At 37.4% G+C, this 22,272-nt stretch overlaps 1 protein-coding gene across 16 annotated transcripts in view; it reads right to left on the bottom strand.

Annotated features, from left to right (window-relative positions):
• Positions 1–22,272, bottom strand: part of USP6NL (USP6 N-terminal like) — a 193,265-nt gene that overhangs the window by 115,864 nt on the left and 55,129 nt on the right. For all 16 annotated transcript variants that reach the window (XM_033439201.2, XM_033439206.2, XM_049706144.1 and 13 more), the window contains one exon: positions 16,947–17,033. Coding sequence is in view for 6 of the 16 variants with exons in the window: in XM_033439206.2 (XP_033295097.1) it covers positions 16,947–16,950 (4 nt within the window). In the remaining 10 variants the exon portion in view is untranslated. The remainder of the gene's footprint in view (positions 1–16,946; positions 17,034–22,272) is intronic.

Below are 22,272 nucleotides of genomic sequence, written 5' to 3'. Positions count from 1 at the left end.
AATCATCCTGAATCCAGTAGTTATCATTCCATTGATTTCCTTTATGTCTATCTATATTTTATTAAACACACACACACACAATCCTTGTGTTGCTGTTTGGTTGTTCTGAACTTTATAAAAAGGGCATCATATTTTATGTGATGTTTGGGGAATTATATTTTTTCTTAAAAGTAATTCTATTACATTCTAGACCAGTAGTTCTCAATCTTCAATACACACTGAAATTACCTGGGAAATATTTTAAAGTATGATGCCTGGGTCCATCCACAGAGATTTTGACTTCCCTGTCCTACGGTGCAGCCTGAACACCATAAATTTTAAAAGCTCCCCCAAATGATCCTAACATTCAGCCAAGGTTAAGAACCACTATTCCAGAAGAATGACACAGGAAAAGCTAACTATATGTGGATAAGTAAACATGAAAAGTACAAAATGTTAATGAATGCCCTATTGCCATTTATTTATACATACATGAGGGGAAAGAGAGAGATGGGTGTATGAAGGAAACTATCAAAATGTTACCAATGATTTTTCCTCTGAATGGTGGCATTATAAATATTTACTGTCTCCTTTTGCTATACTTTTCTAAGAGAACACATTATACTATCAGTACTTTTTTTTTTAAAGGGAATTACATTTTGGTTCTTTTAAAAGTCTATATCACATCACCAAAAAAGATATATATAGAAAACAAGTATACGAACAGAGGCTCAATATCCTATGTCATTAGGGAATTTCAAACTAAGACAATCAGATACCACTGCACATCTCTCTGAATGGCTAAAATCCAATACACTGACAACATCAAATGCTGGCAAGGATGTGCAGCAACAGGAACTCTCATCTACTGCTAACGGGAATGCAAAATGGTGCAGCCACTTTGGAACACAATTTGCTGGTTTCTTACAAAACTAAATATACTAATATAATATACTAATATGATCTACCAATTGTGCTCCCTGGTATTTACCCAAATGAGCTGAAAACTTATGTCCACACAAAAACCTTTATAATTGCCAAAACTTGGAAGCAACCAAGACATTCTTCAGTAGGTGAATTCTGGATAAACTGTGCTACATCCAGGCAATGGAATACTATTCAGCAATAAAAGGAAATGAGCTATCAAACACAAAAATACATGGAGGAATCTTAAATGCATATTGCTAAGTGAAAGAAATCAATCTGAAATAAGCTGCATAGTATATGATTCCAACCACATGACATTCTGGAAAAGGCAAAACTATGGAGACAATAAAATGATCAGCAGTTGTCAGGAATTTGGGAAGAAGGAGAGAAGAATGAATATGTGGATTATTTAGGGCAGTGAAAACTACTCTGTATGGTATCGTAATGACAGATACATGTCATTATACATTTGGCAAAACTCATATAACATATGACTCAATGAGTGAACCCTAATGTAAACTATGGACTTTAGTTAACAATAATGCTTCAATATTGGCTCATCAATTGCAGTAAATGTACCACACTGGTGTAAGATATTAATAACAGGGCTATGAGGGAACTCTTGGTACTTTCGGCTCAATTTTTCTGTAAACCTAAAACTGTTCTGAAAATAATAGTCTTTATAAAAAATTACGAAGGAAATCTATATTTAATACATATTTAATCTACATCCCACTCTTCAGACTTTAATACAAAGATAAATCCAAAGAGTACAGAGTTTAACAAGAGAGAGCGTGCTTAAAACAAAAATCCTAATTGCCAACATACATGAGAGATCCATGTGGCCTGGAGGACAAGGAATATTATTATAGTTGCCCTTGCAATGGGCTGCCTGCAAACAGTTGTGAGCTACTTCTTTTTTTAACAGAAAAATTCTTACCTCAATCTTGTTTCCTACATTTGTATTTTTGTTATACATAGCCACCCCCAAAACCACTAACTTTTGGCTAAGCCCCAAAACCGCTGATTTACTTTTCCTTCCCATCACTTCCAAATCCAGCATTCCCAGAGCAGACACAAGGGAGAAAACCCGTGAGAGAACAAGAAAGACATGACAAAGAGAGAAATACAGCACTCTCTACTCCTGTTTGGATATTTCAATTTGTGCCATTTTCCTTTCTCCAGAGGAGAATACAAGGCAAAAATCAACTTGTTTCAGATGAAAAGGGATCAAGAACAGGAACTGTATGACAAATGACATAAAGAGAAAACAGCTCAGCAGAGGAAAGAAATCTTTTCCCACCATTCCTCACTCACCGAAAAAAAAAAAAGAAAAGAAAAGAAACAGGAAGAGAGAAAGAACAAGATTGAATTTGATCTCATTTGTATTCTTTCCCTCATTCATTTAATAAAACCATGAACAAGTTCACTGGAGCATCTTTCTTGGCCCTAAGTGAAAACAAGTACAAGAGAATCCATATATTCTAAAGCAGAATTATATTACTATCCATAAAAATAGTGTTATAGATACTTCAAAGCAACTCCTTAGAATCTTAAAGAACTGCAAATTAATTTAACAAGGCTTCTGCTTGCTTCTTTTTTTCAATTTACATCTTTAATAGTTTTTCTCTTTACAAAAAGAATGCATGTTCACTGTAGAAAAAAATATCCAAAAATAAGCCAAAAGAAAATAAAAATCTCTCTTAGGCCCATTATACAGAGATAAGCACTCCCAACAACCTTTCAGACTTTTCATGTACTTTTTGCTTGCTGATTTTACAAAAATGAGATAACAGTACGCATACTCTTTTAGAATTGATATGTGTTTTCACACTTCTGAATATTTCATCATCTCTTTCATAAAATAAACACAGACCAGGATATTTGCACTGTGCTCTGTCCACAAAATTTTTGGATCAAATGAATAACAACCCAGCATCTTTTCATTCTTGCCAATGATTTAGATTTTTTCTACCCAATTTTCAGAAAACTTCTTTGGTTTTCCTGGAAATATATTTCAGAATTAAACTACTGTCATTCTTTTTTCAGAACATGGAGATAAGTGAGAAGAAAAAATGTGAGAGGCCACACTTCTTGTGACAAAAATAATCTGTAAATATTCAAGATGTCAGTCGGCCTGCAGATAGAAAAACACTATTGAATATTAAGCTATAAACCACTTCCAACTGGTTTCCTCTTGGTTTAATATACCAGTTAATACACTTCACTTCTTTGTCATTCTACTTTAACTGTAAGGCTGAAATATAGTCACTTTGTTCTAGAATTCTGAAAATCAATCTCTACAAACTCGTCAATAGAAAATACAACATATACTGTTTATAAAAGTTTTACATTTTTTCTATACCTAAAAATCTATACTGTTTTCTGTCCAAATAGTGTTCCTAATAATTCACACTGGGTATTTAAAAATTAACATTATCAAAAGCTCATCAACTATCTTCACAGATTTTCATAGAAAAAAAGTAAAACAAAACAAAGAAGATATGAAGGTAAATGTCCTGAAATTGTAGGATGTGGAAAGAGCCACAGAATATGTTTATGGATGTTGATATTATCCTTCTTTTACATAATCTCCAAGTATATTAGATACAGTAACTGTTTATGAACAAAGTATCTGTATTAATGTAATTAAGTTAGCAATTCTTTCAAAACCAGTTTTGTTTTGTTTTGTTTTTTGCGGTACACGGGCCTCTCACTGCTGCGGCCTCTCCCGTTGCGGAGCACAGGCTCTGGACGCACAGGCTCAGCGGTCATGGCTCACGGGCCTAGCCTCTCCGCGGCATGTGGGATCTTCCCGGACCGGGGCACGAACCTGTGTCCCCTGCATCGGCAGGCGGACTCTCAACCACTGCGTCACCAGGGAAGCCCTAAAACCAGTTTTTAAAAATATTTTACCAAAGGGCAATTCATTTTACTTATAAAAAGCAACCAAGAAACTGCTCAACTGTGTAGCTCAGTGGAAACTGTCATAAATGTGTACAAAATATGCTTTACAAGCAAGGGAAATACAAACATGTTATCCCAATACATCTTCACAAATTCTTAATGTACTGATTGTACACCGAAGTGCATGTTAAAGGCAATAAAATCCTGTTCATCCATACAAAATATATTACGCATCTAATATGTATGTACAATACCTAGCAGGTACCTAGTAGATACAATGCCAGTTGCTGGTTATTACAGGTGTGTGATCAACCTCCTTTCATTCTTCCAAGAGAAACTGGCATTAAACACATAATTACACAATTCATTACTGAATTACAACTGAGATGACTACTGCAAGTAAGCACTGGATGACTGGAGCATGTGCCGTTAAGTGGAAAAACGGTGTGAATTAAAGGCCATACATAGTACATTATAACTGAACATATTCCAATTTCTGAATTACCACATTTTTAATTTTTAAAGTAAGCTTTCCTTTGTGCAGAAATGACCTCTCTTTTGACTTTCCCAAGCTACATGCAGATGAATGCACAGATATGGAAGGAAAAGAGACTTTCTAGTCATAATAAGGAAATTTAAATATGACTTTATTTTCAAAATCAAGAATTCAAAGAAAACACAGTATCCAGGCAATCTGACCTACTCCAGATTTTAACAAAGCTATGAAATAACATAATTAGTTTTAAAAAATTCATTACCATTAAAAAACACATATTAAAAATATGTGGTCATGAAGAACCTAGGGGCAAGACGGGAATAAAGACACAGACCTACTAGAGAATGGACTTGAGGATATGGGGAGGGGGAAGGGTAAGCTGTGACAAAGTGAGAGAGAGGCATGGACATATATACACTACCAAACATAAGGTAGATAGCTAGTGGGAAGCAGCTGCATAGCACAGGGAGATCAGCTGTTGCTTTGTGACTGCCTGGAGGGGTGGGATAGGGAGGGTGGGAGGGAGGGAGATGCAAGAGGGAAGAGATATGGGAACATATGCATATGTATAACTGATGCACTTTGTTATAAAGGAGAAACCAACACACCATTATAAAGTAATTATACTCTAATAAAGATGTTTAAAAAAAAAGAAAAAAAAAGAACATCAGGATACAACTGAAATAAATTTAATGCTCTATTAAAAAAAACACACATATTAAAAATCATTTAAGTATATGTTTATCTCAAAATAAATCATAACTCAATTTGGAATAAATCATAATTCATTATAACATCACATTTAAGATCAAATAGTCCTATGTGGGGAGATATATATACACACACACATAACATACAAACATAAAGACATAGGGATTTCTATAGAGTTCATAAAAGTGCTTGTGTACATAAACACAGCAGTCTCTTCAACATTCAGAAAGGTCTTTCCAGCGTTTCCTCAATATAAAATCTGTAATCACCATAACACATTAACCACAACAGGGAAGGAAGACCATTAAGAGAGTCCTTGACAGAACAATACATTGAGCAAAACTGATCCATGGTACCTATCATTCTCTGCTCTTCCTCCCTTTCTGAAACCTTTTTCCATCTCTGCCTTTTCTGTATACTGCGCATTCTCTCTCCTCCGACCATCACAAAATTACCTATGTTCCAATAAACATATAAAAACTATATTGTTGGGCTTCCCTAGTGGCGCAGTGGTTGAGAGTCCGCCTGCCAATGCAGGGGACACGGGTTCGTGCCCCGGTCCGGGAAGATCCCACATGCCACAGAGCGGCTGGGCCTGTGAGCCATGGCCGCTGAGCCTGCGCGTCCGGAGCCTGTGCTCCGCAACGGGAGAGGCCACAACAGTGAGAGGCCCGTGTACTGCAAAAAAAAAAAAAAAAAACTATATTGTTTCATAATAAATTTTTGGAGAGACAAAAAAGCATCATCCAAGGTTAAAAATCTGTGATTTTTCAATAAGCATTTTGGAAGAAAAGACTATTTTAGAAGGATATGATGCAACAGAAAATGTAAATAGTGAGCACATGAAAAAGATATCCTAACAATGCTATACCTCCTGAACACCCATTAGGATGGCTGCTATCCAAAAATAGAAAATAACAAGTGTTGACAAGGATGTGGAGAAATTGGAACTCTAGTACAATGCAAAATGGTGTGGCCACTGTGAAAAGCAGTATGGCAGTTCCTCAAAAAATTAAACATAGAATTGCCATATGATCCAGCAGTTCCATTTCTGAGTATATACTCAAAAGAACAGAAAGCAGAATCTCAAAGAGATATTTGTACACCTAGGTTCATAGCAGCATCATTCACAATAGCCAAAAGGTGGACGCAAACCAAGTGTCCATGAACAGATGAATACACAAAATGTAATCCATATAGTAGAATATCATTCAGCCTTAAAAGGTAAGGAAATTCTGATATATGCTACAACATGTCTAAACTTTGAGGACATTATGCTAAATGAAATAAGCCAGTCACAAAAAGACAAATACTGTATGCTCCCCCTTACATGAGGTATCCAGAGTAGTCATATTCACAGAGACAGAAAGTAGAATGGTGGTTGCCAAAGGATGTGGGGAGGGGAATATGAAGTTGTTTAATGAATACGGAGTTTCAGTTTTGCAAGGTAAAAAGAGTTCCGGAGATTGGCTGCACAACAATGTGAATATACTTAATGCTACTGAACTGTACACTTAAAAGTGGTTAAGATGGCAAATGTTACATTATGGATATTTACCACAAATTTTTTGGAAAGTTATCCTGTCTAAAAATCAAATATGCAACTGAAAGCAACAGTATAATGTCATTTTGAGCCTACTGAGCTAGTCATGGTGAAACTGGTATCCTTGTACACCAATTACCAGAGTCACTGTAAATTGATGTAGTCTTTTAAGAAAGACAAGAAGAACATTTCAATACTACAAATCTACAAAAACATTTCAATACTATAAATCTAGCCTAAAGAATTATAGTTGTTTTTTTAAGAAACAGGGCAAAGTCATCAATGATATTCATTTTACAAACATTTTTTAAAAAATGAACCATCATAAATAAAAAAAATAATAGGGACGTAGTTAAATAAGTTACTATGCATCATTACCTTTAAGGAATATAATTATGAATTCTAAGTATAAAAACAATTATGGAAATATGATAACTATCTAAACACAATTCAATGTTAGAAATCCAAATATAAAATTGCATATACACCAAGAACCCAATTACATCAAAATATATACTATCTGGACAATACCAGAGGACCATATGCAAAAAAGCAAACAAGTGGGGTTACCAATGACTTTCCCCCCCATTCCCAAATGTATTTATTTTAATGTTACAGTTATACTTTAAAACAACAAAAGGGGATTAGAGAAAATGAAGAGAACAGATTAGTTTAGATGAGATTAGGTAAAATTAAGTATAAAATGGAGGCAACAGTAGGGTGTTTATCTAAACTGAAGTTACCAACTTAATCCCCTCCAAACACCTACTTCTACCAATGCTAAATTTTCCTTAATTTCTTAATCTTAATCTCAACCTCTTAACTCCAGATCTTCACACATGTTCCTTCTGTTTAGAACCCTCTCCCTCTTCCTCTTCACTTAGCCAGGCCTCATCTGGAATATGATTTCCTAAGGGTAGTCTTCCTGCCCTCCCAGAAGGAGGTTCCCTGGCTCCTGCAGACACCAGCTTCCCTTTTTGCATTAACAGCGCTGCGGTATCTGTCCTCCCCACTAGTTCTGTGCTCCATGAGGCCCAGGGCCATGTTAGTCTTGTCCTTGTCTGTATCCCCAAAGACCAACATAGCAGCAGTGCACGGGGAGGTGCTCACTAAATATGTTAGTACTAAAAAGAAAACATTATTAATATTTATTCTAAATCATACATTCTCTTCCTTAAAATTTGTTTTAAAATCAGACTCATACACCACAACTCTTAAAACATTTTAAGAAATTAATTTATAGCATCACCTGTCTCAATGTTGTCTAAAAACAAGTTTTGAATCTCTCATACTTTGCAATATTCTGTCAATTTTCTAGCTTCCAATATACCTTTCAATTATTAAACTTTTAAGAATTATAACTACAGATAGTAAGTATCCTGACCATTTCACATTAAATTTAATATAACCCATAAAAACCCAATGAGAATCAAAGTCTTGATACGTTCACCTATTCTATTTTTAGCTAAAGAAAATTTATTAGGACAAAGACAAAGAAGCACCAAGTTATGGGAAGGGCTAACCTTCAGTGAAGCAAATTCAATTTATATATGAAGAGCTGCAGCTGCTTTATTGTTATTAAAAAAAAACTAAATTCAATAGCGCTATACCTTACACCTTCATAGTACTTATTCAACAGCATCTTGAGATTTTCGTCAATGTAATTCAAAACAGGAATCATACGGAAAGGAATTTCTCTTGATAAAAGCCAAATGTCTCCATTCAAGGTCATCTCACATTCTAGAAAATATTTCATTACCATTTTTCTCAAGCCTTTGCAATAAAAGCAAAACAGAAACCAGTAGAATAATAAATCCTGTTCTTATATAAGAGATTTGAATCCTATTTCAATTAAAGAAGAAATGGGAAATTTTTCTGTGAAAGAACCAAATCGGAAGGAAATGGAGAGATCACCACGCAGTCCTCCTGTCCCTTCCAGGCAGCTTCCTGAAGGAATGCCCCCAGACCAGTCACACATGCCAGGACGGATCCCGGGAGAGGAGCCTCAGACAGTCCTAACCTCAGGGACACTCGTGAAAGAATTGGTCTGTATTCTTCTAAAATACCACATCATGTGAGATAAAGAACATCTTAGGAGAGGGATTCCCTGGTGGCGCAGTGGCTGAGAGTCCGCCTGCCGATGGAGGGGACGCGGGTTCGTGCCCCGGTCCGGGAGGATCCCACATGCCGCGGAGCGGCTGGGCCCGTGAGCCATGGCCGCTGAGCCTGCGCGTCCGGAGCCTGTGCTCCGCAACGGGAGAGGCCACAACAGTGAGAGGCCCACGGACCGCAAAAGAAAAAAAAAAAAAAGAACATCTGAGGAACCTTCCAGATTAGAGGAGACTAAAGAGACTTCACACTAAACGCAAGGCGTGAATGATACTCAGCTGGACCCGGCACTGGAAGGACAGAATTGTCATAAAGGACATTACTGGGGAAACTCAGCAATGAAATAAGGATTGTAGACCAGATAAACATAATTTATCTTTTTGATAGTTTTACTGCAGTCATGTAAGAGAGTATCCTTATTCTTCAGAACTACACACCGAAATACACGATATATGCAACCTATTCTCAAATGGTTCCAAAAATAAATAATGTGTATTTTTTAAATACACATTCAGATATTTAAAAATAAAATAAAGAATTGATCCCATGGAAAAAATTAAGTTGGACTGGGTGGGAAGGAAGGATAGAATTTCACGATATCAGAGGTAGAATTTCACCTGCTGAGAACAGATATGCACTAAACAGAAAAAAATAACTTAAGAAGGAAAATTCTGCAGACCTAGAAGTTATTATTGTCCATCAGAATGCAGCTCAGCGCTGAGCTAGGAAAGCATAGCTTTAAGGTTAGACTAAAACCTGATAGCTAAAAATTTTTTACATCACATTTTAGGGGAAAAGAGAATAATGACTCCACTTTTAAAACACAAGTCAACATTTTTAAGTATACCTTTCTTAAGTGGAGAGTTACTTCTACTAAGTAATCATTTGAGATCCAAGTTCCTTTTAACAAAGTCAGTTTGGGTACCTAAAAAGTTGGGGCGGGGTTTTTCTCCGGTCCTGGGCAAAGTTCCCTGTACATATAGGTACATATACCCATAGGTACATATAGGTACAAAGTTCTATGAAAGGTCTAAGGCTGATTTTTTTTTTTTAATCACAATGGCCCTATGGCCTCCATGTGTGGTAATATGGATCAAGACCATGTGCATTCTTCATGGCAACAGAGAAGGATCTTTCCTAACCCAAAAGAGGGTACAAAAAAGAAGCTTTCTCTTTAGTTAGCAGTAAGGAAATCCCCTTTCATATAGCTTCTAGGTTACTTCTACCACCAGAAACAACATTTTTTATAATAAAGCATGCCAATGAAATATTAATATATCTTGGCAATCATATTCTAACAGTCTGAATCAATCATTTGGCATATAACCTTGTATTACTGCAGTTAAAACAATAAATTCAAGCAGGCTGGAAAATCAAATTCAAATTTTGTTGTGCCATAATTGTCACAAGGAAACAAGTTTGTAATATTCTTCCAACACTGGTAATACCTAGTTCCTCCTTTCCTGGTACATACACTTACTTGATCTATATCTACGTATCACAGAAGGAAAGAACAGAAAGTTATTACCTAAGGAAAATACAAAAGACCAACTACTGTAGGTTTACATAAAAACTTAATACATGTTTGCTTTTCAAATTTCTTTTAAGTTACAGTCAAGCAAACATATTTTGCCTTACTTTGCATTTATTAGAATATAACAAGGTTAACCAGTGAGGAGATCACAGTACTTTACTATATAGTGTCGAAAGCTTTTATCAGTGCATCCAATAAATTCCAGTTCTGTTCCATTCTTCTAGAATCTGAAACAGGCCACTGTACTTTTAAAAAGACATTGCAATTCCAAATGCCCCACAATTTAATATAAGATGTATATGAGTGTATGTTAGTATCTGACCATAATCTTTTTACATCCCACTGTTTAAAGTTTAACACCTGAATGCTCCAAAGGTGTAAGCAGAAAGAAAACTGTTGCAATTCCAGGGGTACCTAGGTAATGCCAGCAGAAGTCAGCTTCTGAATTTAGGGGGGAAAATAGCACTCCACTACCATCTGCCTATACAATGACCACCATCTTTGAAGCTAAATAAGAGATAACTCATATAAAAAGTTTTCAGTTCCAGTTGCCCTCCTAACTTCTGGACCACAATCATGATAGAAACCTATACAACACTTCCTTTTTAAAAAAAAAATAACTATGGCTCAGTGCTGGAAGTGGGAGTGGGAGACTGGGGTAAGGGAAACTGGGAAGACGTTCTCGCTATATTCTTCATCCTTTCAGCCCAAGGATTTAAAGAGAGGCTAGAAAGAATTATTACATAATCACTTGTCTATCTCCAAAAAAGAAAAAAAAAGTAACACCAAAATATCATTTTAGATCAGTTTTAAGGGAGAAAGATCGAGGCTAGGAAATTTTTAACATCAATTTCACATATCTGGGAAATGAGAAGACAACTATACAATGATATCCATCATATACACTGACAGGCTCAAATTCTCTTAATAGAAAATGTCTATTTGACTAAATGCAAAAAGTGATAATATACAGCTGTCCAGACACTATTTTAAAAAAACAAACTGATGTTAATTATATGTAGATAAACTAGTTGTAGACCATATAACAAATATCACTTACAAGCTGTTTTCCATTATATGTCTTTTGATGAATGAGAAATACTAAAAGTCATACCTATAATATTTTCATATAGAATATATTAGAGAAGTTTTTGTTTTTAGAGAAGTTTTTGTTAAAGAGATAGGAAATTTTTCAAACCAGTACATCAGTTATAATAAAATGAATTCAAGAAAAAATTGTAAAACTCAAACTCTATTTTCTGAAATTAATGTCATTTTCAAGGGGATTTCTCTCCAGATTTCATTAAATGCAGACACGCCAGTATTTAAAATGCAATTCAACTTAAATTTTCTTTTCTTTAACTTCTGCCCAACTTCTGAGGTACACAGCTATTCCATAAAACAGGATATACATCTAGATAGGCTATTGTTATAGAGAGAAGATGTAGCCAGTACTTAGGGAAAGTCCTATCTTACTTGTTGCATGATTTTTTCTATTTAATAAAAAGACTCAGAAGAATCCTTATCCCACCACTCAGGGATTTAGTAATCTCCTCAATTATTTGTAACATTATCTGCTCTAACAAATGTTAAAGTGTTCTTCACTTCAGCATCATCTCTTAGTCTACCGCTCCAACGAATGATGATATTTACTCCTACTCTTATTAGAAAGCCACAAATACACCACATCCCAAATTATTCGCTGCCATTACTTTTTCCTCAGATAAAAGAGAAATATTTCATATCCCGAAGTAACCTCAAAAAACTCACTCCACTATTTAGGCCAAAGGGCAGGATCAAACTCTCCCACACAACAGATTCACTCCTGGATTGCCCAGTCAACATCCAAAAAGACTCTCTTAGGAAACATTTCATATAATTACTTACAGAGCAAAACTTTTCCAAAGAAAGTGAAATAAATACAGAAGTAAAGATTAAAAATTTTAATAGATTAGATAAGCTTTATTTTTTTTAACTTAAAACTTAGGAAAAGGAAAATAATTAGTACCCTAAATTATCACTTTTGGTTTTTGGTGCTTTTTCGGCTTTTTTTTTTTTAACATATTCCATCAAAATAATCATCTAGAAATTGTTAAGCACTGCTCTTCTTTTTTAAATAAATTTGTTTATTTATTTATTTTTGGCTGTGTTGGGTCTTTGTTGCTGCACGAGGTCTTTCTCTAGTTGCGGCGAGAGGGAGCTACTCTTCCTCGTGGTGTGTGGGCTTCTCACGTTGCGGAGCACGGGCTCTAGGCATGTGGGCTTCAGTAGTTGTGGCGCACGGCCTTAGTTGGTCCGTGGCATGTGGGATCTTCCCGGACGAGGGCTGGAACCCGTGTCCCCTGCATTGGCAGGTGGAGTCTTTTTTTTTTTTTTTTTTTAAGAAGATGTTGGGGGTAGGAGTTCAGTAATTTATTTATTTATTTATTTTTGCTGTGTTGGGTCTTCGTTTCTGTGTGAGGGCTTTCTCTAGTTGTGGCAAGCAGGGGCCACTCGTCATCGCGGTGCACAGGCCTCTCACTATTGCGGCCTCTCTTGTTGCGGAGCACAGGCTCCAGAGGCGCAGGCTCAGTAGTTGTGGCTCACGGGCCTAACTGCTCCGCGGCATGTGCGATCCTCCCAGACCAGGGCTCGAACCTGTGTCCCCTGCATTAGCAGGCAGATTCTCAACCACTGCGCCACCAGGGAAGTCCCAAGCACTGCTCTTTACACAAACTACTCTTGCTTTTATAATCTCCATCAAAGATCTAAAAAATCCATTTTAAATGACAGCCAGACTTAAATATAACAACTGTATTGCATCTTTGGCACCATCTGATAAAAACAAAATCTTTAAAAAATCTGATAAATGCTAAACATTGCTGAATATGCATTATAGAAAATTAAGACCAATTTAAGTACTGAAAAAGGCTTTTTGCAAATTGTAATAAAGTTAACAATTCACAATGAAATGCACAGCATAGCAGCATCATATAACACATATTCCACAAGACCAATATTCGGCCTCAGAACTTAACAGAATACATAAAAATTGAGACTAAAAACTGAAAAACATCTTAAAGCACCTAACAAATTCTCTAGGTCTTACAGTTGGAGCATCCCAATTTGTGTGTCAGGATGTGCAGAGAAACAGATCCCTCGGCCCGGCCTGAGGTGTCAGAGCTGGTAGCCTCCAAATTCTCTAGGTCTTACAGTTGGAGCATCCCAATTTGTGTGTCAGGATGTGCAGAGAAACAGATCCCTCGGCCCGGCCTGAGGTGTCAGAGCTGGTGGCCTCTCACATGCTGTACAACTACTACCATGTCCTACATGGTTCATGACATGGGAAGGGTTAGGAAATCCTGCAGAGCTAAACGCATCCAGACATACAAGTATCCAACCTTTCTTGTAATCTCTAGAGAAATACTGAAAAAAATTTTAGTTGTCAATCTCACCCAAATCTAGGTTTGGAAATTCTATCTTTAATGACATGTCTTCCTATTTTTTAACCTGTACCATGCTTCTCCAGTAGTTTTTACAAAAACAGGAACTCTGATATACTCAGTTCCCTCCCACCTTTATGAAAACTTACAACCCCACAGAAACTGCAACACGGCACAGACCATGACAACACTCCCTAATCTATGGTTCCAGTTCTCTGCTCGAGAATGATTTCCATCACTACAGAAAATCAAGTTGGCAAGAAAGAAACTCAAAGTTTATTTCAAAGCGAGCAACGAAAGGGCTGAAAACTAAGAACAAAACTAGGCAAAGCAAATACTGCCTGTAACCCATCTTTTTAATTTACATCTAACAAAAATGTCTCTTTGTCAGAGTAATTTTTCCAGAATAAAATCTTAAGTTGTTCCCCTAACTGAAGTCCCTCAATAGTTCCTAAGCCCTGAGATATGAAGTCCAAACCTTCAGAAATGTACATGCCCCCAGACCCTGATTTCATCTCCTCCCCAGCTCTATATTCCAGAATGCTCAACTACTCAGTAACATCCTTGTATGGTCAAACCTTCATGCTTTTCTCACAGTGCTCCCCTACTTGGAACGCTTTATCCTACACACACACTTTTCATGGGAGCAGCTCGAATTTCAACCTAAGAATAATAACACATGGAACAGCTACAGTTACCACATAGTAAGGATGTCACTTAGGAACCGTCAAATCCATGCACTATTTACTGAGCATTTACTGAGTGCCAGGAACTTACCACTAGGAATAAGTCTTTGCCCTTAAGGAGTTTACAGAATAGATGAAGATCAGAGTAAACAGGCCGCTGATTTTACTGGAGGACGAGGGCTACTAGAGTGAGGCAGGCAGCATGCTCTGGAGGCACAGCCCCACGGGGCTCACCTAGCGAGTGAAGTGGTAATGGACGACGGGGAGGAACGCTAGGAACCAGGGAACTAAGCAGAAACTGATTTATTTTTAAATCTTAAATGTGAAGCAAGGATTGGGGACTTCACTGTATTCCCAGTGGTTAAATGCCCAATGGCATTGTTCATGCTTTGCAACTCCCTTTCTTCGCAACAAACACAGAGAAATTACAGATAAAATATGAAGACAAATGACCAAAAGGACATACCTATGCCCCCAAACATGTTAAACGTCTCCACAGATCAGAAATCTAACAGAGACACAAAGTGTGAGCCTTGCTGAAGCCAGGAGGTCTGCTGAGCTCTGGGCCGCAAAGCAGGAAAAGGCAGCAGGCAGCTGATCCTCGGGGATTAACTATGGGTTGATCGTGTGGTGTAACAAGGGCTCCACAAGGGCTACGAGGGTCAGTAGCCAGGCTCTTTGCTCAAAACCAGGGACTGGGCTGGCACTCTTCCTTGATAGGAAACTAGACTGAAAAAGATTTCTGCTAACTGCACTCAGGCTACAGCTTAGGAAGCAGCTGACCTAATGCCAGCTGCCTCAGTGACTGAATCTGTGATATCCCCAATGTCACCATGGGACTGGGGCTCTGGTCCACTAACACAGACCTGATTCTGATCTGGGAACTCCAAAGCCAGGCAGAGACAACGGCAAATCTGCTAGACCAACAGGGGAAATCACAAAGAGACAGAGAGACACACACACGCGCACACACACACACAGGAAAAAGAAAAAAGAAACTCCCATCAGAACTTGCCTGCAGAATTACAGAACATGATGAAAACACCAACAATATCAACAACCACACATAAACTCACTGCAGACAAGACAAAAATCATCAAATGATCTGAAAAAGACTTTAAAATAAGCATGTAAGAGATCTTCGAAGAGATAAATAACAAAAGAACCAAAAAAAATTAAATACAAACGAGCAGAAATGAGAAATGAACTAGTAGATATAAAACAAATTTTAAATCTTGCAAATAAAGTATAACCATTGTAATTTATAGATAAATTGTTGGTGGTTCCGATACATATCTTGGCTGCCTAGTAAGCCATCCCTCCCTCTGCTTTCACGCTCACAGGGCTCTGAGTTTTAGGAGGCAGTCGTGTTAGACACCAAGATTCAAAAATCAAAGACACCCTGTATTTGTCCTCAAAGAACTTGCCAGCTGTAACAGTGATCTACCAGACCACTAAGGTTACAACGCAGAACAAAATTTAGTTACATTTCCAAAAAAGGTAAGCATTTTTTAAACTAAAATGCTCTTAGTGTTCATGAAGTCATATTACCATCTTTACTAGAGTTGGCATTCTATGATAGGTAAACATTCTCACAAAACTTCATATGAACGGAGCTGACATAACCAAAGGTGCTTCTTTCCGAATCTGTATTTGAACTCATCTGGCAACTATCCTTGTTTATTCAAAGCACACCACTGAAAAAGTAACCCACTGAAAAGTCTCCAAAACCAAAGACCACTACTTGCAATATTACTTTTAGCAGAAAGCACTCAAAGATTTCACAATAACAGCTTCATTTTCACTTATCAACTGCCTGATTATTCAAACTGATGAGAAAAGCGACTCTATTCCTATTAAGGTAAATATAATTAATATAAATAACATGTGAAAAATTTTAAACTCTCTAATATTATATTCCAATAAGAAAATGCCCACTTCATCCCAAGGTTTCCATAATCAAAAAGCTGTACTCTAAAAGTACATCAGAACTGTCATAGGATCCCAGTCAGGATTAAATCTTAATTCTTTCCTCACTCTCTAAAAGTAAACAACACAAAATAGTAAAATCCAGTTCTGTTCACAAACAGAAGTGGAAAGGAATGACAGAAAATATTACACATACCATCCCCTCACAACTGAGAAGATAAAATCTGTATCAAGACAGGTCTATAGGATAGACTTGGTTCCTTGATCCATCAAAGACATTGATAAAGAGATTTCTTTCTTTTTTTTGCTTAAATATAATATTAACCTATGTTACCCAATGATTAAATTTCACACAATAAAACCTCTGCTAATTATGGTCAACTGCAATTTTTTCCCTCTTCATATTTCCAAAAAGTCACTTTCCAATGGCTAGTCAACAGAAAAGTTTAGATAGTAGAACTAAACCAGCCAAGAAGCTAATGACACAGATATCCTCACCACACCTAACTTCTTAGAATAAATCAAACATCAATCTCCTCGTTTAAATACAGGCAAGTGCACAGTATTGGGCTGAACCAGATTATCCAATCTCTGATGAAGTGACATAATTCCAATCTGCTCAGTAACAATTTTTTTCTTTAAGGACAACATTGCAGATGCTCCTGAGAGGACTGAAATGATACACAGGAGGAAGGGCACTTACCCATGACTGGAGATGTCTTTGTACGTGGTCCCGATCAGGCACTACACCCAAATCTGCTGTCCAACGTTTCTCAGAGGAATACATGTCCTGGTCAGAAAACAAAGAGAAAGAAATCATATTTTCTAAAGGTCAGTGTTTAAAGTTTTCTAAAAGGAAATAGAAATAATTTACTTATAAAAATTTTCTATTTCTAAAAGAACCCCATGACGTCATCTAAATATAAAAAATTACCAATCTTCGGAATATCATGATTCTGCTCCTATTTTCCTTTTTCAGTAAGCCATTACCTCAAAAGCAAATAGTATGTCTAAAGGAGTTAACACACAGAAACTTATTAACATGTGCCCTTTGTCTTCAGTCCCTCCCCATCCCACCCCCACATAAATAAGTCATAGGAAGAAAGCACTCCATTTGGGGTAAATTAAGCATATCACACGAGCTAAATGTATTCTGACTGCACACAGGTGATTTATATACACCATCAGATAAAGATTACCAAAGTGATTGCTATGCACTTTCCCTTATAATGGGCAGTTTCCTCACTATAAAAGTAATATGGTTTCATTGTTTTAAAAAGCTGGAAACAGCAGCAAAGTAGAAAGAAAAAAAATTCTCTCACAGTACAATGCCACTACATCTACCCAACCATGTGGGGCATATCTCCTTTCCAGGAACTTTCTGTACATATTTTAAAAATACACTTTATAAATACTACACACAAAATTTTGTATTTGGTTCTTTTGAGTATAACGTAAAGCACCACCCTGCATTATTATAAATACAAACTTAACCCTCTGCCAAGATTTCCATTATAAATCTTCTTCTCTTGATAATATATTAAACAAAATGAGGCATAAAGTAATACTAATGCTACATTTAAACATAACCACGGATGCACAAATGCCTCCCCAAACCTAATACATGAAATTCCACAAACAAGGTAACATCAGATTCGATACAAAATTTACATTTGTGCTAAGTCATGTGTAGCTGCCTTCATAAACTGATAAGCTACTTCTCGTAATCACCAGAAGCGGTGATTACTTTCTAGATCAATTAAGAAAATAGCATAATACTAAGGACCTCTGCTTCTGAAACAGATTTCAGTTCAGGAACCATTTTTTGAAGAAATAATGCTTGCCCCATCTATAAAACATCTCTACTCATACTGTGTAATATACAAAAGAAGGATAAATTCTCCGAACAGAAATTCTGGACGCCCAGCAGGGTCCACACGCTGTAGTTAGTAGTGGCCTATCTCCGACGGGCTACCGCATAATCACCTGGCCCCCACCCCACACGCCCTCCTCTTCGTCTTGCAGTGGCTACTATTAAATGATTTCCATTTCCAGATAACCCAATTATCCCAAAGAAAATGAGAAGCTGTAGGGAAAATTCTAAAGCAACACATAATCCACGTGACGAAAGGTTCTCACAATGAATACACTTTCTTCCTGGTGCTTCGCCGAGTCTATTAGACTTGTTTCCCGGCCAGGAGACTAGGAGGTGGCGCACGCTGCCCAGAGGAGCGAACTGACAGGTGGCCGAGGACGAGGGCCCCATGTCACAGAGACACAGAGGAGACTACCCGCTCACAGGGGCCCCGGGAGCTCACGCACAGCTCGCTCACACCTGTGGGGTCTTCTCTCTGCCCAGGGACTTCTCTCTTTGTTCATGCTTATATCAAGTTTTTTATCTTAATTTAAAATTCCTACATGGCAACATCAAAGCACTTTGTACTAAGTCATGCACCCCTCCTATCCACAGTTATAAACTGCCAGATAAAAACTTATTCAAGGATTGAAGTTCCTCATATATTAGTTTTCTCAGCACTAAAAATAGTAACCTCAAAAAACCAGGATAATAAAACTTATAAACACTGGATTTATAACCTTACTATCTGAGGCGGTAAATGTACTTGACAAATATGCAACAATGCATGAGCTGGAATTAATGTCATGGAGTAGTTCTTAGAAAACATATTTTTAAATTACTTATAACTGAAGTCCTATGTTCAAGATTCTTTATGCTAATCACAGCTTTGAAATGCAGACCCTCCATCCCCAAGTAGGTGGTCACCAATTCTTTTCAGCAATGAGGCAGTTCAGAAGCACAAATGATAAAACTTTCAGATTCCCTTCCTCCTCCTCAAAATGCTACCAACCTGGACATACGAAGAAGAAAGAAGAAAAATCTTGTTGTTTTTCACACCGTCTAAGAGGGAAAGAGTCTGTCTTAAATCCAGAGTTTCACGTAAAAGGCATTATTGGGATATTTCTGCAAAATCTGGCCTTTCAACCCACTTTCCAGGAACTTGAGCCACTGCTGTTTATTTTCAGCAAAGAATTTATCCTCATGCTAACCTACTATGGGTTCTTTCAAGTGGCTCCTCCAACTTTTGTGATAATACTTGATATGCACAAGTGGTAAGGCTACAGCAGGCCTCCTTAGGCCCGCTGACACCCATCCTGACAGGGAACTCAAGGACCAGTTAAAGGAAAGAAACTCCACCATATCCTTTTCTTTACTGCAGGCACTAAACATGACCTAAAAATAATTCCTGTCACTTTTTTTATTGTTTTGTTTTGTTTTTTGGGTTTTTTTTTTTTGCGGTACGCGGGCCTCTCACTGCTGTGGCCTCTCCCATTGCGGAGCACACAGGCCCCGGACGCGCAGGCTCAGCGGCCATGGCCCATGGGCCCAGCCACTCCGCGGCATGTGGGATCCTCCCGGACCAGGGCACGAACCCTCGTTCCCTGCATCGGCAGGCGGACTCTCAACCACTGCGCCACCAGGGAAGCCCACTTTTTTAATATTTATTTTTATTTAGTTTATTTTATTTGGTTGTGCTGGGTCTTGATTGCAGCAGGCGTGCTCCTTAGTTGCGACTCACAGGCTCCTTAGTTGCAGCTTGCCGGCTCCTTAGTTGCAGCACGTGGCCTCCTTAGTTGTGGCATGCGAACTCTTAGTTGTGGCACGCATGTGGGATCTAGTTCCCCGACCAGGAATCAAACCCGGGCCCCCTGCATTGGGAGTGCAGAGTCTTATCCACTGTGCCACCAGAGAAGTCCCTCCTGTCACTTTTAGTCAGTTAAAACCTATGGAAGTATTTAAAAGGATTTCTGGTTTTCTAACACCAGATCATCTATTCTAAAACTAGCTCAACAGTCCCACTTTTAAATTATTTTAAAACTTAAATTTAATAGAATTATAAACCACAACATACAGTAGCACATTCTGTTGTTTCTAATAATATTCTGTCTGGAGATCAAATTAACATTAATTTATTTCATTGTACAATAACTTCTACAAAGAAAATACACAAAGATTCCCAATCTCTACTAAAAGCTAATGTAATCTGCATTTTTAATCTCATCACAAATTATAATTTTAAAAAATCAAATTTAATCGTGAAGGCATTGTGCTGAATGAAATAAGCAAGTCGTAATGGGACAAGTACTCTATGATCTCACATGTGTGAGGGACCTGGAGAAGCCAAATTCACACAGACAAGGTAGAATGGTGGTTGCCAGGCGCGAGGCATGGAAAATGGGGAGTTAGTGCTTAATGGGTGAAGAGTTTCATTTTGGGAAGATGAAAAAAGTTCTGGAGACGAATGGTGATGGCTGTACATTAATGTGAATGTACTCAATGTACCTGAACTGTACACTTTAAAATAGTTAAAATGGTAAATCTTACGTGTATTTTACTACAATAAGAAATAGAAACGTAAAAAAAGAATCAGTTACCTATGGTTTCGAAAGGGTAAGCAAATCCTGAAGTAACAGAAATTACAAAGAATTTAGACTTTTTAATTCATAAATACTAAAAACCAACTGCATGTTTCTAATATTTGCCTATAAGAGAAAAAGAAGTGTCTACGTGAGAAATAGCTAGGACTCATTACTTAGATTTTTTAAAAAATCCCTACAACTAAATTACTAACACACGCTCCTGCTAAATCCAAGAGGATTTAGCTGTTCCCCCAATACCACCATTCACTATGATCTCTTAAACTCATTTGGTTTATTTCCATCCATTTTCAAAATATTTTTCCTTCTAAATACGTGTATACTTTTTCATTCATGCACTCTTGTATATATAAAACACTTACTGACACCAAGAAGCTGAAGATTATGTGTAAGACTTTAAAAACTTCACCCACAGTTCTATTTTTATCATCTTTAAAAATTTTGTAGCATAAGGACAAAGTAATTATTTAATTAATTCTTTCTCATAATTTTTAATTTCATGGTCCGTTTCTATTTAAAGAATTCCCACCACTCTGCTACGAACTTTCCAATGTTTATCATTCAAGATAAGTACTTCAGGGCTTCCCTGGTGGCGCAGTGGTTGAGAGTCTGCCTACTAATGCAGGGGACACGGGTTCGAGTCCTGGTCTGGGAGGATTCCGCGTGCCGAAGAGCGGCTCGGCTCGTGAGCCACAACTACTGAGCCTGCGCGTCTGGAGCCTCTGCTCCGCAGCGGGAGAGGCCGCAATAGTGAGAGGCCCACACACCGCGATGAAGAGTGGTCCCCGCTTGCCACAACTAGAGAAAGCCTTCGCACAGAAATGAAGACCCAACACAGCAAAAATAAATAAATAAATTAACTCCTACCCCCAACATCTTCTTTAAAAAAAAAAAAAAGATAAGTACTTCACTAACTAATAAAATAAAGCTGTAAGAGACTTCCCTTTCTGCAATTCTTGTGTCCAAACGGCTTGAGAACCCTTTTGCTACATGACACCTAAAAATGCTTGATAAAAATATAAGAATTATCCTTTTGAATGCATAGCAAAGCTCACAAGCAACTAAGGGATGTCCTCAGAGACCAAAAAAGTAAACAGGAGCACAAATAGAGAGTGGAAGGTGGGCAATGATGCCAGCAACTGCTCTAGAGGCACTGACAATCCCCCATAACCAAGCTATTCTGTCTAATACTGAGCCACTAGCCACATGTAGCTTTTTAATTTTAAATTAATTTAAAGCATCTAAAATTTAAAATTCAGTTCCTTTGTCACACTAGCCACATTTCAAAGGTGACTACTGGCTATCATATTAGCACAGATATATAATATTTCCATTATCATGGAAAATTCTATTGGATAATGCTGAAGAGCTTTCAGTGTTAACAGTCATGCATCGGACAAAGCAAAAGCTTCATACTACACGATATGGGAAGTCAGACTAAAGATAAGCACTTAAAGCCTGGTCCCTGAAGAACTAAATCTTCAATAAAAAAGAATAAACTATGAAAAAACAATCTACCGCAAACAGAGACTAGAGAAAAATTCTCCCCTGCGTCTAGGCTTATTGGTGTTTTG

Source organism: Orcinus orca, chromosome 2 (genome assembly GCF_937001465.1).
Source record: "Orcinus orca chromosome 2, mOrcOrc1.1, whole genome shotgun sequence".
NCBI classification, from domain to species: Eukaryota; Metazoa; Chordata; class Mammalia; order Artiodactyla; family Delphinidae; genus Orcinus; species Orcinus orca.
The sequence above is the reverse complement of the archived record's forward strand: the minus strand, read 5'-3'. Positions and strand labels throughout refer to the sequence as shown.